Genomic DNA, 22,869 nt, shown 5'->3' with positions numbered 1-22,869 from the left:
ACTTCAAGCAATGAACCATCATCCAAAATTGATATGGGTTCAAATTCGTCGCAAAATCCTAATTCCCCTTTCGTAAAGCGTCGGCACACAGAAGGATACAATGCATCTTCTGGTTCACAGTCTTATAATTTGAAGAATGCCCATACAGTTGACACGGAACAACACGTTCAAACCAAGTCAGTCATGGCATCCACAACATCAGCTCCATCAAATGATCCAGTGGATCACAAACCTCTATCTGTCGAACAAGTTTGTTGTTGCTTTGGTTGCATTTGCTCAATATTGTGTTTAATGCTGTTCTTCATGCTTGTTCTTGTAATCACTACGTAAGTAAAATGTTGTGTGTATGTTCGTTATGTTGTAATAGTGTTGTGCGAAATGTTGTCCACGTTGTTGCTTGATATTGTATATGTCCTAGCCTTTTTTTGTTATTTTCCTGACGAGCTACAAAAATACTTGGCATTGTAATTATTTGCTGGTTGTAGTAGTTGTAATACTGTACTATTTTGTTATTGTACATGTTGTAACGTTCAATATAATTTAGAATGTATTTTGTATCTTAAATTTGTCTTCTTACCTACACAAGTCAATGTTATTTCATTTGTAACCCCATGTATACACGGTGCAGTGAAGCAATGCTGAGATGAAAGTAAGAACTCCATTATAATATTTGAAAATGTTTAGATTTTGTTTTAATATTCATTGAACAGTGCTATGAATAATTTTTTGAACTTTTCCGTTGCCACAGGGACGAGGACAAATAATTGCAAGGGCTTAAGGTGCATCAAGCTTTTTCGTTTGAGCTTCTTTGTTGTGCTGTGTAGTGAATTGAATCTGCCATATTGCTGCATGCGAAGGTGAATTAGCTACTTAGGTATGGTTGTGGAGATAAGAACATTTAACAAACACTTTAATTTCTTTTGTGCACATTTCTCCTTGGTATTTCAAACCACATGTGGTTCGATTGATGGGACTGGCTTTAATTGCATTTCTCAGTAATTAGTATTAATTTCGGTTCCAGTTATACAGTATTTGAAGGTATTATATTGAATGCAAAGAGCTGCCTATGTGTAGTGGTTGACCTGTACTGCCAACTACAGCCAATCAATTAATTTTCTGTATGTTACAGGATGTGGCATTAAATTTGGTAGAGTTGTGATCATTTAAATCATTTCATCTTCTACTTAAGGCAATTGTTGAGTTTCTATTTATTTGTGCTATTTGTCTCACTGAACAGAAACATTCTTTTGTCTCAGGTAACAAGATGTCCGTGACTTTCCCCACTGGGTCTCAAGATTCCGTGACCAGCAAGTACGTGGTACCGCTGATATCACTGTTGTCAGATGAAGAAGGCGATGGTGTTGATCAGCCTCCAGCACCATCGACGAAGGAAAAAATGGGGGGTTTGTTTCCTGCTGATTCGTTTAAGGAAACAGCATCAACCAAAAAATCTTTTCACCCTGTGGCACACATGTACGTAAAAGAACTAATGAAGCATCTGACAAGCAAGAAGCGTGGCTGTCTTGCAGACACTGGTGCCACGAAGAAGCGAGTTGCAGAAGATAAATGTGTACCGGTTGTTGTCATCGACTCGTCAAGAGTGTCAAGTGGGTAATGTAGTGACTTTGTTTATCAAGTGAAATGGTCTTGCAGTCACCCTTGTGTTGTTTTGCAGTGTATTATAGTTGTCTATGTAGTCGACGGTTTGGTGGTCAAGACTATTTCGCTAGTGTGATGTGCCACTGTAATCAAATGATGCTATGTACCTGTACATTTTAATATATTATTATGTTTAACAAATCTACAGCCCATATGTTGCGTACCAGTACAACAAATATTTTCTTGTGTTCAACAATAATCATTTTTTGTATGATACAGACTTCTTGAGTTCAAATTTTAGTTTCTGTAAACAGCACAACACAAAAAAAGAAAAGGACCCTATCTGTTGTAGATGTTGAAGTAAATGTTTAATAGATACCATATTGCGAACATGCATCGAAGCTTCAATGTTTGAAACTTTTCATCAGTATGTATACCATAATTTGTGCTTTATGCTGCTCATCTGACTTTGAACTCATACAACATTTCGCTAGCCATTTTATATGCATTACCAACAACGACTTTGAACTTATCGGTATTAGATGCGTGGTGTGTTCATTTCAGAAAGCTTGCTAAAAAATTTGTTGCAAATATGTAGTTGAATATTTTTGATCGTTGGCTTAAAGATTTTACGAATGGATTACAACGAGAGGGGGTCAATGCATAGCGACACATTTAGTTGAAATCTGCACAAGACCAATCAAAGGTGTTGAATCTGTGGATGTGTATACATCTTTGTTCGTATCCAATAAAATGGTTGTGTAGTGAAGCAACTTAATTTACCTTTTTTGGTTTAAGAAAGGTAAATTGATAAATGGTGTAGAATCAAATATCCATAGTTTTGATACAGCAACTGTACACAATTTTGTCAAATGAAGGCCTGAAGCTTTGTTCTGAAGAACCAACCCCTTCCAAAATAAACCATTACAGCGAAATATGAATCAAAAGTAAATGTAATTGTTACATCTTACGTCTCCAAAACAAAGCCCTTCGTGAAACACGAAATTCGCACAAATCTATTCGATCCAAACACACGAGTCCGCGGCAGCAAAGTTGATTTGGAAGTTTGAGATGCGCAAAAAATTAACGTCTAGCTAAGCTCAATCTTACCCCAAAAGTGCCGCATGATACGTCGTAACGTCAACCTCCTCTTAGCAACCGTCTAGCTAAGCTCAATCTTCCGCCATGACCCAAGCGCAAGAACAGTGACAATTTCGCATGGTTCTCCACCAATTCTTCAATAACCCTAACTTTCTCGTCTTCGGTCAACTCATGAATTGTTTCCATGACCTTTAACACATTGTCTTGGTCATTGCGCATCTTCTCATCACCTGCTTCTTTTTGTCTTGCTAATTGTTTGATAAGGTCATTCATTGTGTCTTTGGTGATGGTTGCGAAATGGCTTCCACTATCGCATCGTCAGCAGCGTCTACATTTTTCCGTTTCTTACCCTTTGATTTCGCAGCACATGTGGGTCGCGAGGACGGTGTGACAGATACAGAGATGGACTCATCACCTCCCTCATGAACAGAGAACAATGCGTCTAGATTCATACATGTATCGTTAGCCACTTCAGGTGTCATGGTAAGAATCTCTTGAACTGCAGCAGCAAAATGTTCAGCTTTCTCTCCGGTTGCACGATCATTGCCGAAGATTTCACACCAATCATGGTAAAAGGTCCACCTTTTGTGTCTCATTGACCTGACGTTTTGGTCTGCCTGTGAATTTAATATGACAGAGTAATGCCACGAGTCATTTTATTGGAACAAAAATTGACAAGTATTGTTGGAAACAAAAATACCTTTATTAGTGCATCCCAAATGTCGTTTGAAGCTTCAATGGTCTTCTCTGTGTCGTTCCATCCGACTCCACTTTTACTTAGTATTGTCACCAAAGATCCGTACAGTTTCTTCCAGACATGAACTTTAGAGTTAATATGTGGGTTCTCACGTATATTTGTGTCAGGAAACGCAACTTTCATTCGATTCTCAAGAAAAGCCAAATAGCCTGGCCGAAATCCGTTGCCGCTTTTCCAACCTTCTACGGACGCATCTTTCAGTGCTTGTATTAGAAACTCTTCTTCACGTTCACTCCAACTACGTCTTGTCTTATCAACTTTTTTGGCTTTATCAACAAAACTCTCGGAAGTTGCAAAACTATCCATAATTACGATGTTGACACTGCCGTTGTCTTCCACCTGGTAGTAACACACCACAATGGTTAGCCTTGTCACATTAGTTTAGTTTACATAACATCACATTTTCAAACAACAAAGAAATATATAATTGGTTGGACTAGATTCAAACATAATAACATCAAATGCATTCAAGTTATGTAGATTAAAAATTAAGTAACATCAAATGTGAAAAATACTTGAATGCCAAAGTTATAACGAAAGAGTTACAAAAAACATAATGATTTAGGTTAGATTCATCCACATAGACATAGCAAGGTTCTCCCGCCAACTATCCCAATCATCCGACGCTTCCAAACTAGTGATGAACTCATCTTGCATCTCATTCTCCGGACTGACTACATCATCGATGACTTCCTCAATTGGATCGTCGGGCATCTCAGACCTGATGAAGTTATGCAGCAGTATACACGCCATTATGATTCTGTTTTGGGTTTTTAGTGGATAGAACGAAGGACTTCGAAGTATGGCCCATCTTTTTTTCAACAAACTGAAGGCTCTTTCGATTATGTTTCGGGCTTGAGAGTGTCTCCAGTTAAATAACTTCTTATAATTTTGTGGCCCATTTGCACGGTTTCCCCAGGCATCCCTATGATAGCGTACTCGCCTGTAAGGAGTCAAGAACCCCTCTACATTTGCATATCCATTGTCACATAGATAATAACAGCCTACAAATAAGATATTAGTTTACAACGTATGAGAACAATATTTTAAAAACAAGTATCATCAATTCAAAGTTCATAATAGCAAAAAAGATTATCACAACCTCTTGGAATTTTCAGTGTCTCGTCACGAGTCACGGCATCTTTAAGCACCCTGGCATCTGCGGCAGATCCCTCCCACCCCGTAAGTGCATATATGAACTTCATCTCACGGTCGCAAACCCCAAGAACGTTGACTGCGATAGTACCTTTTCTTGTTCTATATCGTGCCTTGTCCACGGTAGGTACATGTACACTTATATACGTTCCGTCTAATGCACCAAGACATCCCTGTACAGTTTAACATTAATAACTACAAATCAATGTATCTATCAAAAACATCACACCTCAGTAGTTAAAATGTTTACTTCGTACAGTTTGTTGAAAAAGGTTTGACATTACCTTGAACCATTTCCAACCTTCGTTGGTGCACGAATCATCGACAGGAGATGGTTTGACCAGTAGTAAAGGATGTAACATGAGAATTGATTGGAGCACTTGATGGAAATGAGTGCTGATTGTATGGCCACTACGTACATAGTCATGTCCAACAACTCTATTTTTCTTGTGATGAGCCAATACAGACAAAAACATGCTCACCTTCTCTTGAATACAGACATATCTAGACTCTACTAGTCCTCCAACATGAGTTAGCAAGTAACACAAGCGTAGAAATTCATTCCTGTTCATTAGCAAGTTCAGCACACATTGAACGTCTCCTATCTCAACAATCCTGTGTAAATGGTTCGTTTGCACACTTATTCTTTCTGTGATGCTATAGGACATTGTTCTTGTACGCTTGCTACGACGTCGTTGCGCATGTTTATTCAGTACATGTCGTCTCACGAGTAACATAACCAACAATGCTCGACACATTATTTGGTGCATCAACACAAAATGAGTAATGTGTCTACGCATAATAGCCAGCTATGGAAGAAACTTCAGAGAGAAATAAAATTCAAAATGGGGTTAAGAATGAAATTTTGAAAACACAAAACAAGTACAAATACTGAAAATATTAAACCTTAACAATTATTGTTTAGAAATCAATGGTTATGAATACGTTAACACATTCTTCGAATAGTGTGTAAATTGCATTACAAAATGCAGTATTAAAATGCACACAACAACATCTTCACAATATTATAAACATTTCTATTAACTTTAAAACTTCGACATTGTAGTGAGCAACAAATCAACAGTTGTTTACTCCGAAATGGTCTTCAGTAGTTATGTTGTTACGTAAATAAGATGGAGAAGATGCGTCGCAGAAGATGAGCCTTACAAAACAAAAAAAAATTGTGGCTGCAAACAAATACGCTACAAACAATTTAGAACGCAAAATTCATTTCAACGTCTGGAATAACAAAAAAAGAGATCCAATGTCGTATTTCAGAAAGCAGGATAAGTAAAGAGATCGCATTTACCGACACCGTGATGGCCTCCTCACAATTCTCAATTTTCGCACGACACAGCAGCAACTTGAACCTACCAAAACTTAATTTCGACAACAGATTACCAAAAAAAAGCGTTTACAAGAAGTCGTTCGAAGCGTGTTTACCTGATTTATGTACTTCTCGCAGCACACAACGAAAACCTAGCACATCGCGTCTGTTCGTACGTTGTCCTCAAGATGAAGGCTGAATTATTGTTGGGGTTCTCCAGGGTAATTTAGGAAAATGCTGCCTTGATAGATACAAGGATTAATAATATTGGGCTGATGTGAGGGTTTATTTTAACCCACTTAGTAGAGGCTAGTCCATTGTAGAAGACATTAGATGGGTTTATTAAAAAATAGACCAAACAATGGATTAACATAAAAAGATCAACACAATTCTTATGAATCCACCCTACCAAACGAAGTGTAAGGGTTTTTTTAAAATATTTTTTAAAAAAAATATTTTAAAAATAATGTATATGGGAGCTGCAAAACGCCACCAAATGTGGTGGACCCTACAGCTTTTTCAGTGTCCGTTTACAAAAATTTTGAACGTAATTTTTCTTATTAATAAATAAAGGGAAGTAAGAGTAAAATAATAAAATAAAAAAGAAAAACAAATATTTATCTATACAAAAAAAGTATTTGTTTATATGAAAAGTGAAGATTGTTTTTTTATTTTGTACATATATTAAATATATATTTTAAATTTATGCTTATTAACTTTTTCAATTAAATTTTATATGTGCTTTTTATTTCTTATTATAATATTATGTATTAACTTATTGTTTCGACAACTTATTTCAGAATGACAGAAAATCGAGGTCCAGAAGATTTCAGTGTTACCTAATTACAAGCAACTCATATGTCATCAACAATTTCTTCCGAAACTGTTGATGCTATTGTAAGAGTTAAACAATCACACAATCTAGTTTGGATGTTATATGTTAGAAATTATTTACACAATCATGTCCTTACTTGCTTAAATCATATGAGATTTTATGGGATTTTACAATGCAGTTTCGAGTGTGTAACAATAATTTGATTATTACTCTTGTTGAACGATGGCGACACGAGACGTGGGTGGATCCCGCTATCGTTCATCTGCAAGAGGTTGAAATATTCCCTCATACGTTGCCAGGTACTCAGACATGATGTACCACGACTGCACAAGTGTTGTGAAATCTAACGAGTACCATTTAGCGGTGCAAATAACATAGAAACATGAGATGCCAAAAATCGTCCATTTACTATATGAACAATCGCTGGTTGATAATTTCGCTACCTGCATATGTTGGCCACGACTTGGCCTTCCTCCAGTAGCTATCAAAGCAGTTTGCTCTCGTACATCATATTTGACAATACGATGTTCACTAGATTTTCTCTCATATTCCTCATACTTCTGAGATGCATAATCTGACCATAGCTGATTTTCTGAATCATACGACTACCTCTTGTCACACATTCAATGAAGTACTGTACACAACTCAAAATGATCAAGTGTACTATTGCAGATATAGGAAGTCTACGAGCTCCTTTTAACACGCTGTTAAAACACTCCGACATATTTGTTATCATCACCCCACGACGCCAACCGTCGTCTGGGCCATACTCTATTTCTCTGGTGAAATTCCAGTCAAATACCTATCCGCCAAAATGTTCTTGTTCTTGATTGCTTCCATTGTTGCTTCAAACTTAAAAATTTGATGTTGTGTGTCTACCTCCCAACATCAATATTTCAAATGCACATATTTAAATTTAGAATTAAAATTTGAGCAGACATTTCTCAAACAAAAACAATGCAGACCATGAGGAGGTTGAAAATAAGGTAGCTCCCCAGATGCTCGCACAATTCCCTTATATCTGTCATAAATTAAGCACACCATTTGCACCACAAACAATATGTCGACCAAGATTATCTAAGAACCATTTCCATGAATCGGATGTTTCTTCATCCATAATGGCGAATGCTAACGGTAGAACCTGATTGTTCTCATCCAGAGTGACGTCGATCAACATCTTATGCTTGTATTTTTTGTATAAATGTGTACCTTCAACACTAATATTTTTTTGACAATACTGAAACACATCTATGACCGGCTTGAATGCCCAAAAACATAGTTCAATGTCTTCATCACTTCAGTGTTTGATCTGAGATGCTTCCATTCCACAATTGTTCCCTGATTATATTTGGACATGGCACACATATATTTTAGAAGTAGTAGCACCGAGCTCTCCCATGTACCATAAGCAATTTTCATTGCGCGTTTCAAACTTCACCATGATTTCGTATACGAGATTTGATATCTATATTTATCTTTCACATTTTCCATGATATAATTAATCTCTTACAAATGATCACATCGTACAACTCTCAATAGTGTTTGTGCCACCATATCGCTGTTCAAGTTGTGATGATCTATACCGACATTAGTAGATATACATGTGTGATACTCGTCATATTTTGTTATTTTCTAATAACCTGTTTTCGACTTGAAAGAAGCTCGAAACCCCATTGACATATGACCGTAGAGGAATCACTTTTGCACCTTAATTTCCACAAAATGTGTGTGCTATCCACAACACGATACTCACGCCTTGCAACTATAACAGAATAATCCTTCACAGATGCAATCAGATCTTTCTTATCCTTAAAAAGCATATTTACACATAATTCTCCTCTCTCCAAATTATAGTAGTTTGTTCGCATTCCAGAAGGAACACCAACAGAATCAAAAGGCTCTTTCCTGAAAAATTTATTGAAAAATGATGACATTTCAGAAGTGCTGGAAAGAAATTGTACGACTTACCTCTGCAATATTTCACGAGGTGGTTGCTGAGATGATGTCCCCTCATCAGGATTTGCATGCTTATTCACATTTATGTTCACATTCACTTCTTTTTCTTTTTCTTCTGAATCGCTATGTGACATCTCCAATTCAGTATCACTCCTAGAAACATCATCATTAGTGGCTGACCGACGATTTCGGTTGGGAATAAATCTAGCAAGCGGACTAGGTCAAGTTATAGTATTTGAAGATGAGTCCAGGTATCGTACCCACAGAGATCGATGTTTAATTACTAGAATATGAATTATTTTTCCTAATTTAGGCTAAATAAAGTTCAAATCATGGGAGAGATAGATTAATCAAAACTAAATTAAACAATTTAAATAAATTAACTAAAGCAAAAAAAATCCAAATTATTAAACTAGAAGAAAATTCAAATTATTTAAAAACGACTAAGGCGCACAACGGTATCGAGACAACTTATAATCTACGTGTCAAATTCATATTCATTAAATTAATTATTTAATTCACGACGGAATTCCCAAAATTATTTATTAAACGATTCCTCGAATTAATAAACCTAATTAAATCTAACAGTCCAATTATTCCTAACTGAATTTAATTAGATTCAACCGCATTAGATCGCTGTGAAATTCCAGTTTTTCAATCTAAAGTCGCACACTGAAATCAAATACTATTTCTAGTTAATTTAACCATGTGTTGATTGATGTGTGAAGCAAATATTAATCTATCGCCTTCCGATTTTAGATTAACCAACACATATTCAATTTAATTGGCCAGATTAAAAGAACACGTGATAAACGACATCAATCAATGAATAAAATAAATATTCTAATTGAATTAAACTCAAAACATCAAAAAATAATATGTCTCGGCCCTATCATGGCCTTAGTCTATAAAAATCTACTCCATAAACTTAAAATAAAATTCAAAAGCAGTGTTTAAATTCAATGAAGAAAATATAGTTAAGAAGGAATGAAAGAGATTCTCTGTAATTTGTAGCATCTGTGAGGAATTCATCATGCTTCTGCTCTTCTTCCGCGCTGGTGCTACTTCACAGTAGCTTTTTGTTCTGATCTTCCTCTCCTTCCTTCCGTCTTCAGTGCTTCTGCTCTCCTTCTTTCACTCTGTACGTTACGGCGCGGCCCCTTGTACGCTTCTTTTATCCTCCTCCATGGGCCTCTTTCTCCAAATATTTTTAAAGGCCCATCTCAAATAAAAAGAAGTGTAGATAAGATTTTTATCAATATTTACATAGATTTTTCAAGATTTCAATATCATCAAGGAATAAAAAATATTTTATTTCCTTTTTTTTGATATTTTTTCTTTGAAGTCTTGTAAATTCATCTTTTATTCCAAATTTAATCATTTTCCTCTTTTATTCAAATCTACAATTATTATTCAATTAAGCACATAATTAGGGATAAAAAATATTAGATAAGGGCAAATATTATTAAATCAAATCCCTAAAATCTTTTCAAGATTTGGCCTTATCAGTGGCCATATCCGGCCAATGAGCTCCCATATCTAAGCCAACATTATTTGCTACAAAATTATGTCTTTTTTGATTTGGTTCAAATCCACTGGTCATATATTGATCTTACGATCCACTTCCATGCTCACAATATATATTGCTCAATTCTTTTCATGAGGTGTGCAACATATGCTTCTGGCTCATGAAAACCTCTAGATGTAGAAGTATCTGGTTGGTTATTGAACCATAAATCGAACATGTGTGGAACGTATGATTTATGTTCAGCAAAACCAACATGATCAATTGGATTTGTTTCCACGTATAAATGCAACATATGCATATTGGGATATTGCATTATAAACTCTAAAACGTCATTATCAACAATATTCACTTGAATTTCATACCAAGACAATCTCTCCATAAATAAGCATTTTGTTGACAACTTCATAGTACACTTCATTGGATCGATTGCTAACATTTTATGCGCAACTTGAACAAACTCCAACAAAGTAATAGATCGTAATACTTGTAGTGGTCTAATATAAGGAATATTATATTCGACCGATCCATTTCCAACAATAACGTGACAACCAAAATATAAAATAACATCGATAGCAGTCATTTGGAAGAAGAAATTTCGGATATAGGAAAAATTTAAATAAATTGACAGAAAAATTTTGATTGAAGAAGTGAAGAAGAAAAAAATAGTAAGCAAATAATTTTAGAAATTGAGAAATTTTGAAGACGGGAAAGATAAGGGTTTTTTTTAAAAAAAATAATTTAAATTTAAAATTTTATTTCAAAACTAATTTGAAAAAAAAAATGGTTTCAAAACTAATGCAATCCGCGCTTGGTAAGCGCGGACGGTGCCTACGTGGAGCACCGTCCACGCTTGGTAAGCGCGGACGGTCCTCCACGTGCCACCCGTCCCTACTCCATTCGTCCAATCCTTATCTTACCCGATTCCTTGTTCGTTCCTCCCCTCCTCTTCTTTGTCCTCCTCTTATCTTTACTCTCTCATTCTCGCATTCATCGGTTTCTCAATTCCTCACCGAAAATTTTTTTGACGAAGTTGAGAAGATCTAGAGTATAGTTCAAAATGACAGATAATCGAAATCCAGAAGATCCCAGTGTCCTCTATTTACAAGCGACACATATGTCATCAAGCGTGTCTTCGTTAACAGTTGATGATATTGTCAAAGTGAAGAGGTCAGACCATTTGATTTGGAAGTTGTATACTGATAATTATTTACACAGACGTGTACTCGCATATTTAAATCATATGAGTTTTTATGGAGTTTTAGAATGTGGCTCTCAAGTTCTTGATAATCATTTGATTACTGCGCTTGTTGAACGTTGGCGACGCGAGACACACACGTTTCATTTTACATGTGGTGAAACAATAGTGAAATTACAAGATGTTTCAATAATTTGGGGTCTAACAATTGATTGTGAAGCAGTAACTGGAGTAGATGTGTCACATAAAGTTGAGGAATGACAACACATATGTTTGGATATGTTGGGATTTTTGCCAGCTTCAAAATATTTGAAAGGTGGTCATCTGTCTATGACTGCACTACACGATCATTGTATATCTAACCTTGTTAATGATGAAACTTCAGAAGTAGATGTTGTGAAATTTACTCGTTGTGTTGCGTTAATGATTATTGGAGGAATAATGTTCCCTGACTACCAAGGAAGGTCAACTAGACTTATATTTTTGCAACTGCTACGAGATGTTGATAACGTGAAGTCTTATAGTTGGGGTAGTGCAGTTTTAGCATTTCTATACCGTGAGTTGTGTAACGCGTCACGTATAGAGAAGACTACAATGGCTGGACCTTTATATGTCCTTCAGGTATCATTAATGTGATGTGAATATTTAACATAATATTTTGGTTAAATTTGTTAATTTTTTTTATTATTATAAGTAGGTATGGGCATGGAGCAGGATTAAATGTGTTAACCCCGATCGAAATGGGTTAACATTAGTTGTACCTCCCGTTGATCCGGATGCTTTCATTCCAGTTTCTTCATATGGTGCACGGTAATGTTTAAAATTTATGGTGGTAATATCATATATATCTTGTCTATTTTGTTGACATGTAATTTATTTTTTTTTATAATTGTAGGTGGAAATATGGATTTAGTTAAACACATTCGCCAACACATTCTGTAAGAATTATAAGGGATTTTCTAGATCGTATGAATAATAATGAGGTATTATAAAATCTTAATACGTAATATTGATGACACGAAGACTATTTTGTTTTGATTTATTAAATGAATATTGAATTATAATTTACTTTTTTGTTACAGTTTAATTGGAGCGTATACCAGAAAAATGACATAGATGTGAAGACGATTATTGATTCATACGACAACAAAATATGGTGATGTGTTTGTCCCCTTATATGCTTTGACATCGTGGAGATGCATCGTCCTAATCGTGTAATGCGACAATTTCGAAGACGTCAATCAATTCCAGGGTCTGCCGTCGACAATGACGATATGCATAATATCAAGAGAATTGGACATCGAAACCCCGATTGGAAAGAGTATCATAGAAATTCAATGGAGTTGTGGAATAATCGGCTCAGATATGTTTGTAAAGGGATGCAACACGGGCGATCGATGCAAACTGACGAAGACTACTTTCAATGGTGCAATCGAATAACTGTGCGCACCATATCACCTGCAGTTAATGTCGTTGGTTTTCAACCACGTCCGTACAATACTTTTGTTGGAGAAATGAATGTTCAACAAAATTTTAGTACGCCTTCTGCGTTTTCGCATCAGTCATCATTAGGATGGGGAAGTGACATGGTTAGGCAACCAAGTGGGTTTGCAGGAGACTCTACGATTATTGCGTCAGCTGAATTGAATATTGCAGGAACCTCTAATACTCAACCTGATTTTTTCAGTGATCCAAGGTTCGGTGATTTTCGTCCGTTTGGTCAAACTGATTTTCAGACTCCTTATTGGTCCAACACACAAATTTCACGAATTTGCTTAACGTTGGACCTCAGCATATTGTGCATGACACTCGACCACAGAGGAATGTTATTTCCCCTGTCACTTATCCAGGTTACTCAAATGAGGAAATTCCTGAAAATGTAGGATTGCGGAGAGGGACGAGAAGACGCAATCCACCTGATTGTGGAACAGGAAGCCATTTGTATCATTTTAATTATGACGATGATTCTGCTAATTAACTGTAACTATAACATTTCTATTGTTGTACAGTTTGCATTGTTGCGTCGTCTAAATTTTATTATCGCTACAGTATAGTGTTAATAAACGAAAGATAAGATGAATAAAATAACACAAATAAACAAAGATGAAATCAAAAATATAAACATAAACGTTCCAAATTTTTTTAAAATTTTACACATCTCAACAGAAGAAAATGCACAATCGAAAGTTAATATGAAACAACATAATTGACGTCCATCTCCTCAAATTTGTTGTTCTTCTTTTTATCCTGCTCATCTGCGATAAGTAAATTATAATTAAAGAACCAAAAATATAGTAATAAACAAAGAAGAACATAATATCACATACCTCATTCAGCTAGCATCATGAATCGTTGATCACTATTCATCCTCGTCATTATCTGGTGGTGGCACTCCTGTTGCATTCCCTTGCGGCTGATAGTCATATTGAAAATTGAACGGAGGAATGAACGGAGGAGGTGGATGGATGGTCACTGGGTCAACACCCCTCTCGACCATCGTTGTCTGCATCATGGACTCGATATATACGAGATGTTCATTGTGGTTCAAGTTAACTTGTTCCTGATGAGCCATGAAGACAAGCATCTCATCTACTTTGTCGTTTAGGGACCGTCTGTGGGTTTGTGTTCGACGCGGGGCGGCGGTACTCGATCCACCTGTATCTCCCTCATCCGTCCTGAAATCTAACTGTCGTTTAGCGTATTTTCGCTGCAAGTCCTGTCCACAAATGGGCTTCATTGGTTGCAGCCACTCTTCATCATCACGGAACACAACCCCTGCCATCGCACACAACTCTGATATGATACAGGGAAAGAAAAGCCCGATGTGTCTGTTATGAACGCTCATCAAAATTTGAGAATTGATAAGTTTTCCCACATTGTTTGGGTAACCCTGAGACAAAGCATATAGCACCACGGCCCGCTCTTTTTGTACTTCACTTTTGTGTGAGACCGGAATCATTCTCCTCGCCAAAAACAAATACCAAAGAGCATTATCGGCCGTTAGATATTTTTCATCAAAACAACTTGGTGACCCCCCTACTGGTTTCCATATCGCCCCTGGATGACACAGGGTGTTGATTATCACCGTATAATCAGGGTTAGCAACCAAAGCCTGGAAGGCGAAATCATCGACCTCGGGCGTTTCTAAAAAAACATTGATTATACCCGAATCAAATGACACAAGTTTACCTCGAACAAAGGCCTTGGCATCCGTCCTCTCACCCGCATTTGCATAAAACTCTCGCACCACCGATACCACCGCCGCTCTCGGTTGAGTTCCAAATTTTTCCCATCTACGCCTCTTCAACTCCAGAAGAGGCCCAACGTATCGATCCTTTCTTTGTCTATGAAATCCCCGCTCGGTAATCGGGTTTCTATTAATTTTGGCATGTTCATACCGCGCCTGCACCGCATCACTAACAAATCTAGTTCTATCAAACGAAGAAGAAGAAGAGCCGGGATTACCTTTCACCTTCTTGGGAGCCATGGTTTGAGAATGAGATGAGATGGTTTGAGAATGAGATGAGAATTTGAGAATTTGTTTTGTGAATGAGATAAGGAGAAGGGGAAGGGGAAAGATAAATGAGAGAGATTTGGAGAATAGTAGATTTGAGATAAGGAGATAAGGAAATGAGTGGAGAAGAGGAAATATAAAGGAAAAGGGAAAGGGAGAGGGAAAGAAAAAAATATGGGGGATCTCGTGCTCGAGCGGTACTTTGTTACCGCTCGAGCGCGAGGGGTGCGCTGGAAAATTTCCAAGCGCACTCCTCCCGCTCGAGCGGTAACAAAAAACCGCTCGAGCGCAAGGCGCTCTGGAAAATTTTCCCGAGCACCTCGAGCTCGAGCGATAACTTGATTGAGCATCCCTCGCGCCCGAGCGGGAGCATTTCGCTAGCAAAATGGGTGAAAAAAACTAAACGAATTTTTTTAAAAAATTTTAAACCATTTTGTTTATTTTGCACATGAAATAAAAAATAACAAAGTAAACACGAGGTAAAGAATTAATTTTCATTTAACAGATCAAATGTTATTACAATTTAACAAAATAATACATCAATGTTGTCTCTGTCTAGAAACAGTTGTGTCCATCTCATTTCTCAATCGAGTTGTTCTATCTCTACCAACTCTTCTTCTTTCACGTCTAACAGGGTTGTGGTGCAATTCGAAAGTTGGAGGTTCCCAGTAGCGCTCATCTGCAAGAGGTTGAAATCTGCCTTCGTAAGTCGCTAAGTACTCAGATATATTATACCATAGCTGCACAAGTGTCGTGGGATCCAACGAGTGCCACTTTGCGGTACAAATAGCATGAGAACATGGTATGCCAAAAATCGTCCATTTACCACACGAACAATCACTCGTTGATAACTTGACCACCTGCATATGTTGGCCACGAACAATCGTCCATTTACCAAAAATCGTCCATTTACCACACGAACAATCGTCCATTTACCACATGAACAATCATCGAAACTCATATTATCGAGTCCTTCAGTAACCTGTGGAACATAAGATTCTTGCTCCTGGAAACCACCATATGTAGACGTACCGGGTTGGTTATAAAAACCTGAATCGAATGCATGTGGAACGTAAGATTCAAGATCATCAAATCCAACATTATGCTCAATTGAATTTGCTTCCACGTACAGATGCAAAACATGCATGTTGTCACATTGCATTATGAACTGTAAATCATCGTCATCAACGAGATTGACTTCAATTTCATGCCAAGATGCTCTCTCCATGAATGAATACTTTGTTGACATCTTCAGAGAAAAATTCGCTGGATCGATTGCTAACATTTTATGCACAACTTCAACTAACTCCATCAAATTAATAGATCGTAATACTCGTATCGGTCTAACAAATGGAATGCTATATTCAATCGATCAATTATCGCTAATTACCTGACCACCAAAATATAAGAGTACGTCGATGTTTGACATTTTGTCAATGAAAATTGAGAGAAAATTTAAGAGAAAGTTGATACATCGTTCCTCGAATTTTTCATCAATTATATAGGAGAAGAAATGTGAAGACTGTATAGCTTCGATTCTTATTTGAATTATTGGAATTCACGTGATTTTTCAGAATCTCATCTTTCACGTGAAGTTCTCAGGCATCGACTGAATGAACGTCTTTCACGTGAAGTTGTCAGGCATCGACGGACATTAAAAATCGAAAAAATATATATATAAAAAAAATTTACAAAATACACCGTCCGCGCTTACCAAGCGCGGATTGCATTAGTTTTGAAACCATTTTTTTTTCAAATTAGTTTTGAAATAAAATTTTAAATTTAAATTATTTTTAAAAAACCCGAAAAATAATAAAACTAAGCAGCGTCCGCTGTCAAAGAGAGCGGACACTGTCCAGGGTGACACATAGGCAGCGGATGCTGCAAAAAATAAGGCAGCGTCCGCTCTTACCTTTTGCTTTTTGTAGTACTAGTGATAAACATCTCCATTCAAATTATTTTTAAAATGCATATTTTTAATAATTAAAAAACCCTAGTTGTAATTACATAAAACAAATCTCTGATTAAAAAAAATAATGAAATACTTATAAGTGAAGATGTATCAAACATAGTTGTATTTGGGCACTTGAGGCACTAGGACATTAAATTAAAATTAATTAATATTAATTCGGATATATTATTTTGATTACTAGTATTTTAGTAATTAAATAATAAAATGCGTAATAATAAATTGAAACGAACCAATGCAATATTTCGAATTGAGTCATTATCTATTCAGAAATGATTCAAATGAAGAAATGTTTATTCACAAAATGTATCTTTATATTCAGATAGTCACATAATTTGGAAGACAGTCACATCGTTTGACATAAGATGTTTCAGCATTATAAATATAATTTTATTTCTGAATTGTGAAGTTTCTGGAAGAAAATTGTCATTGCTTTGACAACAACGTAACAATGAGTAATATCTATTCTATTATATTAAGATTGAGTACATGACAGTAACCACCTAGAAAGTACACCAATTTTTTCTTTCAACTTTACCCTTATATGATATTAATATTACACTTTTGTTTTTTTTTTTTTTAAAAAATTTCAATACACAATTTTATTTTTATTTTTTTTATTTAAAAAATTCAAATATCAATTTAGTACCTCCATAATTTGTCAAATTTCACTTTAGTCAATCGATAATGATAAAAAAGACTGTACACACACGCATCGCGTGTGCAAAATAACTAGTTTATTTAAAGAAAGCAATATTACGATGAAAACTAAATCGCATTCCGAAAACTTAGTTTTTCTAACATGGTCACAAGGGGTTTCCACATTCCCGAATTTCCTACTCCCTTGCGGACTATAGAGGTGAATTATTTAGAAGATATGAAAACAAATTACTCATTGGATCTAACTTCTTATCAATCAAATTTTATTGTTGGTAGTATTTAATAGAAAAAATGTTAGGCTTTCTTGAACAAAATTAGACTAGCTACCCATCTCTTTTAAATCTATTAAATTTTATACATTAATATTACTATTATCAACTTTATATCAACCACGTAACAACACTTTTTCAAATTGCAGTGTAACCAATTGATCTCTGACAAAAACTTGTGTGAGACGGTATCACGGGTCATATTTTGTGAGACAGATATTTTATTTGGGTCATCTATTAAAAAGTATTACTTTTTATGCTAAGAGTATTACTTTTTATTGTGAATATCACGCTGACCTGTCTCATAGATAAAGATTCGTGAGACCGTCTCACAAGAGACCTACTCTTGATCTTTATTTTAATTTTTAAAGTAATTTTAATTCTGGTATCTGAAACTGGGGCTGGCTTCCTCACAAAGAGCATGTATACTATATAATATAGCATGTCTCATGTGAGACCGTCACAAATTTAAAATTAAGAGACGGATCGACTCTGTTCATACTTATGGTGAAAATATTACTTTTGACATAAAGTAATAATATTTTTTCATGAGTTAAATTGAATTAAATATTTTTCGTATATAATTGATCCGTAAAACAGTCGTCATATACGAATTTTTGTGAAATTTTAAATGCATCAAAATGATCATAAACATTGGTTGGTCATTTTATTTTTGTAATAGAATACTGGATATTCGAATATGCAACGTAAGCTCACCAAGTGTTTATCTTTCCTTGGAAGATGAATTTGGATGACATATTCATGTCATTTAATATTTTTTTTGTAAAAAAAAAACAATTTCTCAACTAAGTATTGAAATTTTAAAATACTTATTTTTACTTAAGAAGTATCTAATGTGATACATGAATTAATACAAATAATACCTAATACGAGTCCACAGATACTTGATTTTACCATTTAAACTCAAATTCGATTATTTGATGGTGTCAAAATATATAATTTGAAGTCAATATTGAGTTGCATTTGATGATGAGATCTGCGAAATAAAAATGTGATACATAAATTGTTACAAGTACTATATAATTAGATTCTACTGATAATTGATTTTACCCTTTAAAAACTCAAATTTGATAATAAGTATAATGAAATAATATTGATGCATATAATGAATGATTACCAATAAATATTATGAAAGAATACTAATGAGGATGATATCAAATGAAGTATTGCATTGTCATTTAATGAATACCAACAAGTATTGTGAATGAATATTAATGATATTATAAATTAATACTCATAAGTATACAGAAAAAATATTAATAAGTATAATGAATAATTACCAATAAGTATTATGTCAAATAAGTATAATTGTCAAATAAGTCATTCAATGAATATCAAAAAGTATTGTCAATTAATATTTATGAGTATTTTATAAATCATTGATCCAAGAATCGATAGATATGCTTAAAGTGCAAACTTCAAGCTCATTTACGAATTATGTTTATAATGCATCTCTCAATTAGTCCATGATGAATAATGAACTATGTTTATTTATTTAAATGATATGAATAAGTATCATAATGAATTTTCCATGGAAATATTGTATATTCGAATATCCAGTATTTTAATGCATATTGTGAGTATCTCATTTACGAAATCAAGTATTTGCAAACTCAGATTAGGTATTTCTCAAGTAAAACTAAGTACTTTAAAATTTTCATGCTTAAAAATATATTAAATAAGATGAATATGCAATCCATGCTTAGTGATCGAGCAAAACTTTCATTGTAAAATTATTAGCAAAAATTAATAATATTCAAGCTCGAAATAATCGCAAGTGCACGATGTCAAGTAATAATATAGTCATGGACTTTCAATAATCGCAAGTGCACGATGTCAAAATGTTCCATGCTTAGTGATTGAGCAAAACTTTCATTGTCTAAGGACTGTATTTCTCAATTATTATTTTCAATTATTTAATTTTTAGCAGCGATACTTCAGATGATTGTTTACTACTACGATTATTAAATAAAAACTCAATGAAATGGTTCAAAGATTAATGATGAAATAAATAAGTTATAATGATTGATTAAAGTTCAATGAGAAATGAATTTGTTGGGAATCTCGGTTCACCTACCCCTCGCTAATCTACTTAATTCGTTAGACAATTATCTATGCTTTCGACGAGATTTCGTATCCAATTGAACACGCTCTCTCAAACTATGCCAAAATAATTCAACTCAGTGAAGTAATTAAATCTTTTTAATTATTTATCAATGATGAATTGCATGTCGTTTTATTAAATCCCATAGCTTTTGACCTACTGGACTATGACTATCGACATGTATCCGATTTCATATTTCTCTGTAAATTATAAATCCACGGATTATGATATTCGTTCCTATCATGGGCTATTCTCTCGAAGAACATTGTTCGGAAATCTTCAAATCTTCGCTCTAAGCTATTTTCCTCTTTCAAAGCTTTGTGGCTGCTGAAAAGTCTTTGAACATGTCAACTAATTACATCTTGGATGGAAACGTGAGCACTTTGTGAACTTACGTTACATATTCGAATATCCAGTATTTTAATACTCATTATGAGTATCTCAGTTACCAAATCAAGTATTTTAAAACTGAAATTAGGAATTTTGCAAGTAAAATTAAGTACTTGAAAAAGTTCAATATTTGGTTGCGAATTTGTTTTTTTTTAACAATTAAAAAAACTATTAAATGAAATGAACATGTCATCCAAATGTATATTGGATGGAAATGCGAGCACTTGGTGAACTTACGTTGCATATTCGAATATACAGTATGATAATACCCATTCTGAGTATCTCATTTACCAAATAAAGTATTTTAAAATTGAAATTAGGTATTTCGTAAGTAAAACTAAGTACTTGAAAAAGTTTAATGATTAGTTACGAATTTTTTTTAACAATTAAAAAATAATAAATGAAATGAACATGTCATCCAAATGCATCTCGGATGGAAATGTGAGCATTTGGTGAACTTACGTTACATATTCTAATATCCAGTATTTTAATACTCATTCTGAGTATTCATTTACCAAATCAAGTATTTTAAAATTGAAATTAGGTATTTCGCAAGTAAAACTAAGTAATTTAAAAAGTTCAATACTTAGTTGCGAATTTGTTTTTCTTTTAAAAATTAAAAAAATATTTAAATGAAATGTACATGTCATCTAAATGCATCTTGGATAGAAATACGAGCACTTGGTGAACTTACATTGCCTACTAGAATATCCAGTATTTTATTAACTTGTACGAGTATCTCAATTACCAAATCAAGCATTTAAAATTGAAATTAGGTATTTCGCAAATAAAAGTAAGTACTTCAAAATGTTCAATGCTCAGTTGCAAATTTTTTTTATATAAAAAAATAATTAAATGAAATGAACATGTCATCTAAATGCATCTTGGATGGAATGCGAGCATTTGGTAAACTTACGTTGTATATTCGAATATCCAGTATTTTAATACTCATTCTGAGTATCTCATTTACCAAATCAAGTATTTTAAAATTGAAATTAGGTATTTCGAAAATAAAACTAAGTATTTGAAAAAGTTCAATGCTTAGTTGCGAATTTGTTTTTTTAACAATAAAAAAAATAATTAAATGAAATGAACATTTCATCCAAATGGATCTTGGATGGAAATGCGATCATTTGGTGAACTTGTGTTGCATATTCGAATATTCAGTATTTTAATACACATTCTGAGTATTTCATTTACTAAATCAAGTATTTTAAAATTAAAATTAAGTATTTCGCAATTAAAAATAAGTATTTCAAAAAGTTCAATTAGTTGAGAATTTGTTTTTTTTTAAATAAAAATATTTAAATTTAATTTATATGTCATCCAAATGCATTGGAATGATGAGTGGAAAGAGAAGATGACCAACAAAAATAGGTATTTATATAATTTTTTATTAATTAAAAGAGTAAAAAGGTAAATATGCATGAAACATGTAGTATAAACTAAGCTGGTCTTTCGTCAGATATTAAAATACAAAAATAAACTTATAGGTACTAAATCTTAAATAAATCATAGACTTAGGTATTATTATACCATTTATAATTGGCAGATATTAATATGTCTTGTACATTTACTCAATATAGACGCTGCATTCGTACAACAAATATTTATTTCCGTGCTAGATTTGTTTTGTAATTATTAAATGCAGCACCTGCCCAAATTTTCATAGGCCTCATCAATATCCAATTATTTTCAGCATTTTATTTTTATATAAAATAAATTTCAATAGCAAATTCGAAACCTTTCATTTTAATCAGACTTACCCTTGTTTATTTATTTTATTAATAATATAAATTATATTTAATAAATTTAATAGTATAGTATTTATACTTGATTAAATTTAAAAATTTGTGCAATAAATTACTGCACTTTGGGACTCGATCAAGGGAATTAATAGGTCAACTCTGTATTATACATTTATATCTGAAATATTTTTCTCTCTACGATTTCAAATATTAGTTTTGAATCATCAATATATATATAATTTTTATAAAAATATGAGAAACTCATACGATCTAATAATATTAAAATAATGAGAAAAACGTTCTTAACAAATGAAGACTTTTCTTCGAGCCCATTTAAGATTCCAATTTTAAGCTAATCAATTATCCTAGTTTAAAAAATGCAGCGTTGAACAACATACTTTAAGGTACATCCCATATGTATAATTTCAATTGAGTATGTTTCTTGTTGAGATGATCTTACGAATTTTTATTTATGAGACGTGTCAATTATATCGATATTCATAATAAAAAGTAATACTCTTAGAATAAAAAATAATACTTTTTCATGGATGACCCAAATAATAGACTCATCTCACAAAATACGATCCGTGAGACCGTCTCACACAAGTTTTTGTCATTCCAACATTCATTCATCGTAATTTTTATTTTTATTTTTATAATAAATAAAACATAATAACAAAATAAAAACTAGAATACAAACTTGGACATGTAAACAGTTTATCCAACATAATTATATTATAT

General features: G+C 33.9%; 1 protein-coding gene across 1 annotated transcript; it reads left to right on the top strand.

Moving 5' to 3' along the window:
- The first annotated feature begins 11,732 nt into the window (after positions 1-11,732).
- LOC142537441 (serine/threonine-protein phosphatase 7 long form homolog) lies at positions 11,733-12,370 on the top strand. Its single transcript, XM_075642958.1, has 3 exons — positions 11,733-12,074; positions 12,151-12,263; positions 12,349-12,370. Exons 1-3 carry the CDS (start codon positions 11,733-11,735, stop codon positions 12,368-12,370), a joined length of 477 nt encoding a protein of 158 aa, XP_075499073.1.
- The last annotated feature ends 10,499 nt before the right edge of the window (positions 12,371-22,869 follow it).

This window comes from Primulina tabacum, chromosome 2 (assembly GCF_025594145.1).
Source record: "Primulina tabacum isolate GXHZ01 chromosome 2, ASM2559414v2, whole genome shotgun sequence".
In the NCBI taxonomy this organism is placed as follows: domain Eukaryota; kingdom Viridiplantae; phylum Streptophyta; class Magnoliopsida; order Lamiales; family Gesneriaceae; genus Primulina; species Primulina tabacum.
Note: the sequence above shows the minus strand (reverse complement) of the source record. Positions and strands in the feature narration are given on the sequence as shown.